Here is a 13,550-nt window from a genome sequence, read left to right as displayed (position 1 = left end):
CCCGCAAGGCGAAGTTTGTCTGCTGCCGACCGTTGCATGTCCCAACGGTCACTAAATGCACGGTTGAGATCGCTCCATTTTGAAATGGACAGTTTGATGTTGGTTTTTTTTTTTTTTTACTGAACGGATCTATTTCAATCTGATGGCTCAGATTTGAGGGAAAAAAACTTATCAACGGCTCTTATTAAATGAAAGGTTATTATTTCATTTTTGTTCCAAAAAAAATTTAAAAAAAATACCAGAAAATTGAGGGAAAAAAATATACCCGTTGGAACAGTAAAATATAGGAAATTCTATAAATATCAACCCATTCTTTTCTATTTTCTCACACCAAATATCCTCCATCTCCTTCACAATTTTCCATTCATTAACCCATCTTCTTGTTCTTAAATATATCTTCCTTTTTTTTTTGTCTTGGAAAAAATGGCTCCAAGAGGGGATTCTTGGAGGCACAATGAAGAAGTTATTCTTTGCCAAGCTTGGATCATCGTTGGGGGTGTGGTTGTGTCGGAAAAGATCAAAAGTCAGACTTATTGTGGAGTCGTGTGGCGGAGGAGTACAATGCTCACAAACCGGCCAGTTGCATGGATAGAACACATTCTAGTTGCCACGCTCATTGGAAGAAAATAAGTCCGGCAAGTATAAAGTGGCGCCAAGCTCTTAACAAGGTCAAACACTTTCAACGAAGAAGCGGTGAAAATATGGAGGACGAGGTAATTATATTGAAATATGTTCAATAATGATTATTTTTTTATTTCTCATGTAGTTGTTAAAAGTAAAATGTTGTTATATAGTTTATTGATGGATTTATACTAAGCCAATTTTTTTTAAATATTTTATTTACTTAATATTATATGTAGCTCATGAATGTTAAATCAATGTACTACGACTCGGAAGGTTGCGATTTTGTGTTTGAGCATTGTTGGCAATACTTGAAAAATACAGAAAAGTTTGGGAAAACGCCATCAATGGAAAACACCCACTTTAGTGTTCCTAATCATGTCAACTTGGATGACGATGGAACAACCACTACTGAGGATGAGCTTCCGTCATCAAGAAAGGCATGTCCTTAAGGACAGAAAGCACAGAAGCTAGCTAAGAAAAAAGGCAATAAGCAGGATGCGGATGGCCTACGAGTTCAAATGCAGAAATGTTATGAACAAACCGAACGCGAGTACCAACAAAAGCAAAGACAGTTTGAGGAAGGTAAACTAATTGAACAACGCACTGAGGATGCTCGCACGATGCAGGTGGATCCATCAATTTTTACCCCAAGAAAGAGGAGTTATTGGGAGAGGAAGCAACAACAAATAATTGATAAGGAGGCCGAAACTTCAAGCATCCCAGAACAATCTCAAGATCCTACACCCCCTGAAGGAGACAACACAGGATTGACCACTTATGATCCACTTGGCGAGACATCTTAGATGTAATTAATATTGTTAGTTGCTTTGAATAGTTTGTGTTTTAATTTATGATAATAAAAATTATTTTGTTGAGTAGATCACCTTCGTAAAAAAGCATTGAACTTTTATTTTCATAATAAAGCACACCACACAAATTAAAAGCACACAACACAAAGTAAAAGCATACCACACAACAATACAACCAAAGTAGGCCATGACCACTTATCATGACAACATGACCACTTATTGAAAGCACAAAAAAAAAAAAAAATGCTCACTGGTGGTTCTGATCAGCTTGTAACTTCATGGTCCATAGGTGATCGACTAGATCGTCTTGGAGGTTTTTATTCATCACTGGACATCTAACCTCCCTATAACGACGCAAGAATTGATTTAGTTGTTGCGGATTGCGATCAACATCGGTGTCCATTACTGGTCTCTTATATATCTCTGCTTTCCTTGGTCTGGTTGGGATATCATCCGGATCAAATGGCTGCGCTGCATCTTCATCATGCTCATCTTCAGCAATCATATTGTGCAAGATAATGCACGTCATCATGATGTATTGAAGATTCTCCTTACTCCACCCACGAGCAGGTCCTCTTATGATTGCCCAACGAGCTTGGAGAATACCAAATGCTCTCTCCACGTCTTTTCTGTATGCTTCCTGCATCCTTGTGAAATATTGTGTCTGCAGCGACCTCGGGTTTCAGATTGCTTGTACAAATGACCCACACTTAGGGTATATGCCATCAACTAGGTAATAACATTGATGATAATGCCTATTATGTACCTGGTAGTTCACTTCAGGGGTTTTACCGGTGCATACGTCATTGAGCAACGGTGAACATCCAAGGACATTAATATCATTTAGGGAACCTGGAAGTCCGAAGAAGGCATGCCAAATCCAAGTATCGTAGGAGGCCACCGCCTCTAAGATGATTATGGGTTTCCCCTTGTAGCCAGTATACTGCCCTGCCCATCCGGTGGGACAATTTTTCCATTGCCAATGCATACAATCAAGGCTACCGATCATCCCCAGGAATCCCCGTTCTGCAGCCTTGTCAAGCAGCCGTCGCAAATATGCCGGTGTTGGTCGGCGGAGGTAAGTCTCATAGTACACATTCCAGATTGCTTTTGTGAAGTGCTCAAAAATCTCAATGGCAGTGGTCTTCGTAATATCTAGGTAATCATCACAGAAATCAGCTGTGATGCCATCCGCGAGCATTCTCATGGCGCATGTCAGCTTTTGTTCAGTGGATAAGCTGAGTCTCCCACAAGCATCTCTTGTTTGAACAAAATATGGGTCGTAGTTGGCCACGTCGCGCATCATCTTGTCAAAGACCCAAGGTTGCATTCTATATCGCCTGCGAAATATGTTTGGTTCAAACCTGCACGGATCTGTGAAGTATTGAGCTTTGAGTCGAAGATCCATCAGCTCTCGATCCCTGGCCTTATAGGTACGACCTTCTGAAGAACCACCCCATTGCGAATCCTCATCTTCCAGAGTTTGGATTTGCAAGGCAGCGGCAGACATCATCAAGGCTCGTTGACGGCTTCTCGTGACGGCCTCTTCTTGATCTTTCTGCAACCATTTCGTCAAATGAGAATAGCACCCCAAATGGTGCCTATGGTTGGAGTTGCCCTAATAGTATTAAAATATTATATATACATATATATATATATATATATATAATCCGCTTTTTATGTATAAATTATACATGAAAAGCTAAATAAAATTAATAATTATAATAATGTTTATTTTTCAAACAAAACTAAAAGCAATCATTTTGTATTAAGAATTAAGAATATATAGAGTGTGATTACACCCAGAACTAATATATTGGGGGGGGGGGGGGGGGGGGGACAAGAAATAACTAAGTAGTATTCTTCATGTTTCCATGTAGCTGCAACCTTCAACAAAAAAGCCCAATAAGCATATGAAGTTCAGTATTCACAGGTTGCAGTTTATTTTCCCTAGCTTCAGTTGCAGTATCGTCTTTTACCTGTGCCATGAAAAAATAGAATAGATCAGCTTAAAAAAAAAAAGGCATTCCCATCAAAGTCAGTTTACATTTTTAGTTCGCACAAATACATTAAACTACAATACCAATGTGGCCCAAGAGTATGTAACAACAGTTAAACCAAATAATCATAACTACTGCAGCAATCTACTTAAATGTTAAGAATGAGCATTATATGATACTAGCTCAATAATTTGCAAGGCTAATGCAGTGATACATACCTACTATGCCTCATAAAACTAAATTAAAAGGCCTAATCCATACATGGAAAGTGTGGTGTGAATTTAGCACATCTTTGATCTCCTATCTGAAATGTAGAACATGATCAGATAAAAGAGGAACAAGAAAATGAATTAGTTGAGATAGATATACTTCATGTTCGTACTCTTAAATGAAAATTGTAATGATATTCATATATGATTTGATTAGGATAGTCATTCGGGGCTAAGAAGTGCACTCACATGCCTTCTTACATATGGGGTTACATACTTTATTGTATTAATTGTCCATAGGCCCTCTCAGAGTACAGTGTGCTACTGAACAAGGCCTCTAACAGAGAGTGTCGCACTTTATTTTTATTCCATATATATCTATGAACATAAAATTGAAAAGAAAAAAATCACGATTATGTATACTTAACTACAAACAACAATCCAAATAGTCTTCCCAAATGCTGTACTCAGATTTCAGTGGAGAAACATAGTAGGATCTCTCGACTTCAGGTTTCGCTAAACTTGAAGTCGAGAGATCCCACTATGTGCCTACTATGTTTCTCCACTGATATTCCCATACAACATTCTTAGAGCTAGGCTCTTTTTCTCATGTATAATGATGCTTTGTGTAAAATATTATTTGGACATAATATTATCTACATTAAGTAAATAACAAGCTGATTAAACTTATTACAATAAATGGGAAATATATGAATTATCTACCTAGACACCTAATGGGCTTTGGTATGTCACTCATATGGTTAGGAATCCATTTTGATAAAGATAAATATCTAATTAGTTGATATGATAATTATAGCATCTTTCAGAAATAACTCATTGACTAGAATCAAGAATTCTTTTATGGGAAGACCTATCTAATTTGTATATATAGGTGCTTGAAGTCCCTATTCACTATGTGACAAAACATTCAGTCCTGCCCCATAGAGAGGAGTTAAACACATAGTTGAGTAGAAGATTTCTTGCGTGTGGCTGCTTAAAGTTTTGGAGCTCGGATTATTTGTGTTGAATAGCTGTGTTGCTGCTACTCACTACACCAAAAATGGTCTTTTACTGCCCACAATGTGTGCCGTAAAAAGGTATTTACGGCGCACAAAAGCAGGCTGTAAATGCCGGAGCCGTAAAAGACGTACCACATTTACGGCACACTAAAATGCGCCATTAAAGTGCATCCAAGAACGCCGTCAAAGTGATATCGGAAATGTCACTCATGTTATTTACGGCACATGTTGCACGCCGTAAAAGACTTTCTATTTAAGGCGTATAATGTGTGCCGTAAAAGAGTGATTGAGTTCCTATTTAAGGCGCAGCTTGCACGCCGTAAATAAGGTTTTTTTTAATAAAAAAAAATTTATATTTTTACCAATTTCACATTTGTATCACCATATCCATATGACAAATTAGATGTAAGAGAAACATTTCAATCAGATTATCGTTATAAGTAATTTCATTTACAAAATGACAATTAAAAATGTACAAGTAGCAGTTGTCATTACATCAATCAATCAAACTCTAATTGTACAAGTTCAATTCACATATCAGTTTCACAGTTTCACTTCAGCAAACAGATCAAGGACTACCACCCTCCCTGCAGGAACATAATGTAAAAGTGTCTGGAAAGAAGTGTGTTCCATTGTTAATGACAACAGATAAATAAAAGGGAACAATATTTCAAAAAAAAAAAATTGTAAATATAACCTTCATTTGTGCAATGGATCATGTGAAAATGACCACCCCTGCAAAATTAGTCATTAGCATACCAAAACATAGTAAAGTCCAGTGACTTTCCAGCAACACTACAAGTAACTGACATAAGGAAGTCATCATAATCAAGGTCAAAAGTGAAAAATACTTGTAGCACAAATTCTAGATAGTTGAAATTAACTAACTCTATTGGTAACTTCATTAAAGTTCTTTCAAACTGATCTCAAAACATTGGAAACTAAATTTCAAATATAGTGGTCAAAGTTCTGGCTAACAGATAGTTTATGCAGCTTCTTGATTTATCGTTTATCAATTCCATAATATGAAGTGATCGACAATTGCAAACCTGAGATAGTTGGGCTTCTACTTCCAAAGATGCAGCTCCCCTTTTAATCTCTTCATCCAGCTTCTTGAAATGTCCATACATAGAATAGTAACTGCAACATGCATTGAGAAGTGAGTGTTTCGTTCTTTCACAAGTGCAAAACAGAAGAAATGATAGACATTGCAGAAGAAAATCCAGAAAGACTAAAAGCCAATTAAAATGCATATCTACACAATACACATACTGATATAGATTTTTTTTTTTTATCAATTCAAAGTTCTTGTTCTGCACAAATCAAATGGTTTAGTTTGGGCTTGCCTAGAGAATAAAGTAAGAAAACTATTAATGTGAGGTCTAGTCCTCCACTACGACCACAAAACCAACATGTATAACCTTCATCATCACCAGAAAGCAAATCAAAAGTATAAATCAAACATACCTCTCAATCCATTATGTGTACTGCACCAGCAATCCAAACACATAAGCAAAGCCAAAACAGAGCACCAACTTACTGAAAGCCAAACTAAATCCTAAAAAACTTCATGTCTAATACAACTTATAAATTTTGGGACTTGCTTAAGCCTCTTAAGGTATATAGTGAAAATTTCTGCTTTAATTAAATAAATGATTTTCTGTCACAATGCACATACATTTTAACAAATGCAACTACCCTACACAGATTTTGCAGACACACACAAACACATCGAATCACACAACCCAACTTGATTTAGTAAATAAAAGTTTAGTACTTTAACTCTTCTTATTATATTACATACCAGCTAGCTGTTATTTCCCAAATAATATTATTTTCTTCAATTCTGAGATAAAAAGCAACACTGAATTATAAGTATTGAAGATGGATTTTACCTAACAAAGCAGCAAACTTCAGAACACCAATGCCACGGAACATGACTCTGCAGTGTTCATAAATAATATCAAATGCAGAACCAGGGTTCTTCATTTGGAGATCTGGGCTTCAGTAAAACTTGTGATCTTAAACTCTGTGGTGCGGAAAACTGGAATATAAATTTGAGGTGGGCAATCTGTCCGGACTAAGTAAATGCAATTACACAAAAGAAACAGTATGGCTTAAAGCATTTGCAAAAGACATACAAGATTTTAGCTTGACAAAAATAGTATTCATTGTAGGAATGAAAGTGCAATAAGCTTATGAAAAATGCATAGTAATTCAACCTCATAAATTCTCTTAAACTCCATGTATGCCAAACTGATCCTTAGGAATGAAAGTGCAATAAGCTTACGAGCTTAAGAACATTTGTAGAAATCTGTTTCTGGATCTCCCTGCAAGAGAAAAGAAATAATTTAAACAAAAAAAAAAAAGGAGAGAGAGAGAAGAGCTCGGGGTGGATAATAGTGCAACACTTAAAGATCTAGATAAACAAACCCAAGCAGGGTTCATCACTTATTGTTACTATTACAGTATAAAGTTTCAGAATTGAAAACCAGTCATACAAGTGAGAAACAGATCAATAAACAAAAAAATAAATGAAAAGTTAGGTATGTCGTTCAGAATCTAGATAAGCTAGATACTGTTACTTAATATTCCAAAGGACTTAACTAAATGCAATAGAAATCCTTTTCATCAATAAAAAGCACAGCTGCAGTAGCACCAAAAGGAAGAGGGAGAAAAAAAAAAGAGCATACCTGTAAAGTGTTTCATACACTAAAGGAACTGAAACGACATAATTTGGACCTTGAACTAATCGTACCTTACAGTAGGAAAATCTTACCTTGAACTCGATAAGTTCATCCAAAAGATTTTTGTTCCATACAAATCGAGGGTCAGCCTGAAAATGCATAAAGGAAACTGGAAGTTCAAAAATTCTGACCAATCGTAGTAGTCACATATTATGATACTTGACATGGATTACTTTCAATAGTCTTTCAGGGAATAATCAATTCACAGTCAACTCATAATTCTGAGTTTCCACCAACCTGCTTCCATATTGGTTTGGCCATCCAACCTTCAATCAACTTGCGTCTTCTCTGAAAGCTGGTAGAAAAACACATATGATTAGTAAAACTTCTTAGCTTTACACCAAGCTAAAAGGAGATATGCAGGAGTCAATAATTGATCTATAAGTGCACAAGTTACAATTATTTTGACTTACAGAGAGTCTTCTAATATTGACTGAGAAAGTGAGAACTGAGAAGCATGCTTTCTGAAAACATATTCAGTAAAACAGAACAAAAATTCAATTTGACAATCAAAACAGCACAACAAGAATAAAAATCCATGATTCAACTTACAAAAAAAAAATAATAAGGACGAGATTGACAACAAATCTGACGGAGCTAGTGGATTAACCAAAAATGGAGATCAAATATGAGTCAGTTCCAACTTTGTAATGGGTCTATGGCAGAACGAAAACCCAGAAATAGATTCAGATTCTAAGAAAAAGTCACATACCCAAAAGCCTCTCTTTTGAAATTGGTGATATTGCTAAGTGCATCTCGATAATTGAGCCCTATCTCCTTCACAAACTTAGCGGCCCCAATATTGGATCTTTACAAAAGATCTAATCATAACTGGATCTAAAATTAAGAAGAATAAACGACAACGATGATAACTGAGCAAGATTAAATCAAAACAAACCGACGAAAACAAGATTGAAGAAAAGAGTAACAGCAGAGATGGACCTGGAGGGAAAGGAGGAAGCTCCGGCTGAGAGATGTGTGAAGGAAGAAGGTAGAGAAAACGAATCTGAAGCAGTTGACATTTTGCGGTCGCGATCCGGCTCCAAGCAAAATGCAGATCCCAAAGAGGCGGTAGAGGGGACCACCGAGACCTTGGCCTGACGGTTTTGGACGGTGAGCTTAACCCAGTCCTTGGCGGTCTCCTTGGTGATCTCGAATTGTCGATGACAAGGAGAAAACTGAGAGGCCAGTGAAAAAAGAGAGAGCGAAAGGAAGAGAGAGAAACTGAAATGAGATAGGGTCGTGACTGGAAGTGAGGCAGTGAGAAACGAGGGCTCGAGGCTGTGTTATGAAATGAAAAAAATAAAAATGAAAACTGTAGAGGGAAAAGATGGAGGGAAATAAAAACTTTAGTGAAAATTTTTGGCCTTTTACTTGTACGGCACACATCAATACATGCCATAAAAAACTAAATGAACAATGACATTAACGGCGTTCATTGATGCACGCCGTAAAAGACTATATCAGAAAGGGTATTAACGGCCTGCGTGAAAATGCGCCATAAATGTGTGTCTATTACGGCACGCATTAATGCATGCCGTAAAAGACCATATCAGAAAGAGTATTAACAGCCTGTGTGAAAATGCGCCGTAAATGTGTGCCTATTACGGCACGCATTAATGCACGCCGTAAAATGTGTGCGGTAAAAGAGTCATTTTCTTGTAGTGACTGCTTTTGAAGGAATGGCTGTTGTGCATGAAGCAGGTGATGCATCTCCTCTTGTTGTATTCTAGTTCATATTATATTGATCATTTGGTTGTGTTTATGCATTTTGTGAAACGATCTTGGTTTGCTCATTAAGTTAACAAATGGTATCAGAGCAAAATTTCACAATTCATAAATCATTTTTAGAAGATCAATTCATTGTATTTTGAACTAGAGTTTTGTGTTATGTTGAATTGCAAAACGTTTTGGGAAATTAGGGTTTTGGTTAACAGGCAAAGAAAAAAAAATTTAATTCGGATTAAGATCGCTTTCGGGAATTATTGCTTCCGCTAAAATTGTTGCAGAATTGCAGTCGCAAAGGTTAGGCCTTCTGAGAACCATGTTTCGATTCAAAGCTTTAATTCGTTTTCTGTTGAATTACAAGAACAATAGAAGCATTCCCGGCGTTCACCTAGGCTAGAGTAGATGGTAACCAGATGAAATTTAAGTTTTTGTGTGCTTGTGTCTCTGAATTGAATTGAGTTGAATTGAAACGATTTTGTGCTTTCTCTGTGATTGCTTATGGATGGTTGTGCTTAATATTTTGCATTCTGCTAATATATATCTGTGATTGAACAATGATTATATGATAAATTGATGAATGTTTGAGTTAAGAAGTTCACTGTCTCCCTGTAAATGTTGTCATATTTTCATTGAGAAAATTGCAGATTGAGTAAAGTTTCTTTTCAAGTGCCTTGATGTCTTGAATTGATTTTAGTTAAACTTTATTTAGGTCACAGGTTGTTGCAAATAAAAATGGGCATGTTGCACAAAGCAATTTATGTTATTATTTGCATTTGATCATTAAGATAGAAATGACCTGGAAACTTGTGTTAATTGTTTTCAAACTGTGCTTACTCGTGTCTTCCAAAGAAGGGTTAATATAGCATAGTTTGGTGACAAACAGCTTCACACATGATTTTGAATTCATATTTTGATACTTAAAGACTCTTCTACTGTCATAAGATGTTGATTGTGTTTTTGGATAACTTGAGTTCTCTAATTATGGGGTGAAGATTCAGAAACTTAAGTACATTATGTCTACTGCTACAAAAGTGTTGCCTAATGTGAAATTCAGATTTGGGGTATTTTCATTGACATAGTATCTTGTGGTACTTGTTGCCATTATGGTTGATATTTTGTTTTGGTGTTTTATGTGTTTTTGAATTGCTTTTGGAACTAACACATAAATCTGCAGAAATATTGCTAAATTTAAACTTTGTATTTTTGCGTTTTGAAACTGAAACTTACATAATTTTTTTTTTCTTTTTGACTTTGCTCATTAGGAAGTATTTACATGAACCTCAACAATGTTTTGATGCTCACTGGAACAAACTTTAGACCCTGGAGAGATTCGGTAGAGCGTTATATGATGATGCATGAGAATATAGACCTAGTCTTTCATGAGGATGAACCTGAGGCATTAACTAAAGATAGTTCAGCTGAGGAGGTTAAGGCATTTAAAGTCTGGCACAGGTCAAATAGAATGGCCAAGAACACCATTAGGAACACTATGTCTGACACTGTAAGAGGTAGTGTAGAAGAACCTAACTTGGCTACTGACTATATGGAGGCCATTGAGAAAAAATTTAAAGAGAGTGAGAAAGCAGAGGCTTCAAGATTGTCTAAGGCTTTCCATGAGCTGAAGTATGAAGGATCTAGGGGAGTTAGAGAGCACATAATGAAGCTGATCCACATTAATGCTAGGCTCAGGGAGTTACTGATGGGAGTGAATGATAGCCAAGTGGTGCATGTTGCACTGCATTCTTTGCCAAATACCTTCAGTGGGCTTACAACTAGCTACAATGCTCTAAAGGGTACCTGGACCATAGATGAGCTCATATCTATCTGTGCTGATGAAGAAGATAGAATTAAGAAAGAGAGAGAGCCTGCAACCTCTATGAACCTGGTGGAAAAGCCAAAGAAAAAGAAGAACAAGCTTAAGGTCACCAAAACCATCACTAAGCCATCTGGAAACACTGCAGCACCTAACACCACTAAAGCTTTTAAGTTCAAGTGCTACTTTTGCAAAAAAGTAGGATATATGAAGAAGGACTGCTCAGGTTTTAAAGCTTGGTTGGTGAAGAAGGGTAAGAATTTCTTAAATACTACAGAAACTTTTTCTTTAGAAATTAATTTTGTCAATATTGAACCTCACACTTATTGGTTAGATTCTGGCTCACCCTTGCATATTACGAATTCTTTACAGGGATTCACAAAGAAAAGGGCACCAAGAAGTGAGGAAACCAATGTCTGTGTGGGAAATGGCATGAGGGTTGCAGTGAAGGCTATAGGAACCTTAAGACTAGACCTAGGTTTTGGAAATTTTTTAGTTTTGGATGATGTTTATTACATTCCCTCGATTAAGAGGAATTTGCTTTCTATGTCTCTTTTGGTTAAGACTGGTTGCTATTTTTACATTGATTTGGATGGAATAAAAATTTCTAAAGGTTCCTTGTTATATGGTTCTGGTGTTATTTTGGATAATTATATGAAATTGAATTGTTCAATACCTCAACAAGTAATCTCACTTGTTGAAGACAGAAATAACACATTAAGTAACAACACCACCATAGGTGTTAAAAGGACCTTGTTCAATGATAAATCAGCTTACTTGTGGCATAGGAGACTAGGCCACATTTCAAAAGAAAGACTGCAAATATTAGTAAAGGACAAAACACTTTCAGAACTAGACTTTTCAGACCTAGCTGACTACATTGAATGTTTTAAGGGTAAAATGACAAACTTAAGAAAAAAGACTGCTAGCAGAAGTGAAAAACTGCTAGAGTTAATTCATACAGATATATGTGGTCCCTTCAGGCATAGAACAATATGTGGAAATGTTTATTTCATTACATTCATAGATGACTATTCAAGGTACTGTTACATCTACCTATTGTCAGAAAAATCACAATCACTTGAGGCATTTAAAATTTTCAAAACTGAAGTTGAACATCAACTAGAAATGAAAATTAAGACTGTGAAGTCTGATAGGGGGTGGGGGGTGAATTTTATGGTAAATATACCAAGCAAGGGCAACAAAAGGGTCCATTTGCTTTATATCTGCAGGATGTAGGTATAAAAGCTCAATATACAAAACCATACAATCCCTAACAGAATGGTGTTGCAGAGAGAAAGAATAGAACTCTGTTGAATATGGTAAGCAGTATGATGTGTACTTCTGGGTTGCCAAAAATGTTTTGGGAGAAGCTTTAAGAACTGCAAACTATGTTTGCAATAGGTCCCCAAGCAAGTCTGTGGATAAAACACCATTTGAGTCTTGATGTGGTTGACAACCTAGTCTGCATCATTGCCATGTATGGGGTTGTAAAAAGCTGAGGCAAGAATTTACAATCCCAATTTAGGAAAACTTGACCCTAAATCTGTAACTTGTCATTTTATAGGCTATTGTGAAAAATCTAAAAGTTATAAACTCTATGCACCTCACTACTCACCTAGAATTTTTGAAACTCATCAGGTTAAATTTCTGGAGGAGAGTATTTGCAATACAAAATTTGAAGGTTTAATTGATGATTTTGAGGAAATTGCAGAAAGTGAGGATACATAAATAGAAATGCCAAACTTTAAAAATAATGCAAAAACTGAAAGTGAAGTTCACAATGAAGCATATGGTGACTTAGAACTTGAAAACAAAAATATTAAAGTGGCTAAACCTATACCAGATCAAAATGTTCCTGAACCTCAACAAAATGTAGCTGAACCTAGAAGATCACAAAGAACTAGGAAGCCAACTTTTGGTGGTCAAAATGATATTTATGAGGTTTATCTGCAAGAAGTTGAGAGCACTTTAGCAGATGATAATGACCCTGTAAATTTTAAGCAAGCTGCAGAAAGTAATGAGTCAAAACAATGGAAGAAAGCCATGGATGCAGAGCTTGAATCCATGTATAATAATGAAGTGTGGGAGCTTGTGAAGCTAGATCCAAATCACAAGCCTATAGGCAGCAAGTGGGTGTTCAAAACTAAGAGAGATGCTAAGGGAAATATTGAGAGACATAAAGCAAGGCTTGTGGCTAAAGGGTCCACACAAAAGGAGGGTATAAATTTTACAGAAACATTGTCACCAGTTTCAACCAAGGACTCTTTTAGAATCATAATGGCTCTTATAGCTCACTATGATATGGAGTTACATCAAATGGATGTAAAAACAGCCTTCTTAAATGGTGAACTGGAGGAAGTGATATACATGTCACAACCAGAAGGCTATATTGAAACTGGAAAAGAAAACTTAGTCTGTAAGCTTAAGAAATCTATATATGGACTTAAACAGGCATCTAGGCAATGGTATAGAAAATTTGATTCTGTGGTTGCATCTTTTGGTTTTACTGAAAACCTTGTTGATGAATGTGTTTATCTTAAAATTGTTGGAAACCAGTTTGTCTTTCTTATCCTATATGTAGATGACATTCTCCTTGCT

The 13,550-nt window shown here is 36.3% G+C and overlaps 1 protein-coding gene and 1 long non-coding RNA gene across 2 annotated transcripts; both read right to left on the bottom strand.

Moving 5' to 3' along the window:
• Positions 1-1,680: 1,680 nt before the first annotated feature.
• On the bottom strand, positions 1,681-5,791 carry LOC112204015. Its single transcript, XM_024344903.1, has 3 exons — positions 5,711-5,791; positions 2,200-2,991; positions 1,681-2,097 (listed from the first exon to the last, which is right to left on the bottom strand). The coding sequence occupies exons 1-3, from the start codon at positions 5,789-5,791 to the stop codon at positions 1,681-1,683; spliced, it is 1,290 nt and encodes a 429-aa protein (XP_024200671.1).
• A 1,561-nt stretch (positions 5,792-7,352) lies between these two features.
• Positions 7,353-8,543, bottom strand: LOC112201886. Its single transcript, XR_002936941.2, has 4 exons — positions 8,351-8,543; positions 8,121-8,245; positions 7,646-7,703; positions 7,353-7,497 (listed from the first exon to the last, which is right to left on the bottom strand). It is a non-coding gene; the product is annotated as an uncharacterized LOC112201886 (long non-coding RNA).
• Positions 8,544-13,550: the final 5,007 nt, after the last annotated feature.

This window comes from Rosa chinensis, chromosome 5 (genome assembly GCF_002994745.2).
Source record: "Rosa chinensis cultivar Old Blush chromosome 5, RchiOBHm-V2, whole genome shotgun sequence".
NCBI classification, from domain to species: domain Eukaryota; kingdom Viridiplantae; phylum Streptophyta; class Magnoliopsida; order Rosales; family Rosaceae; genus Rosa; species Rosa chinensis.
The sequence above is the reverse complement of the archived record's forward strand: the minus strand, read 5'-3'. Positions and strand labels throughout refer to the sequence as shown.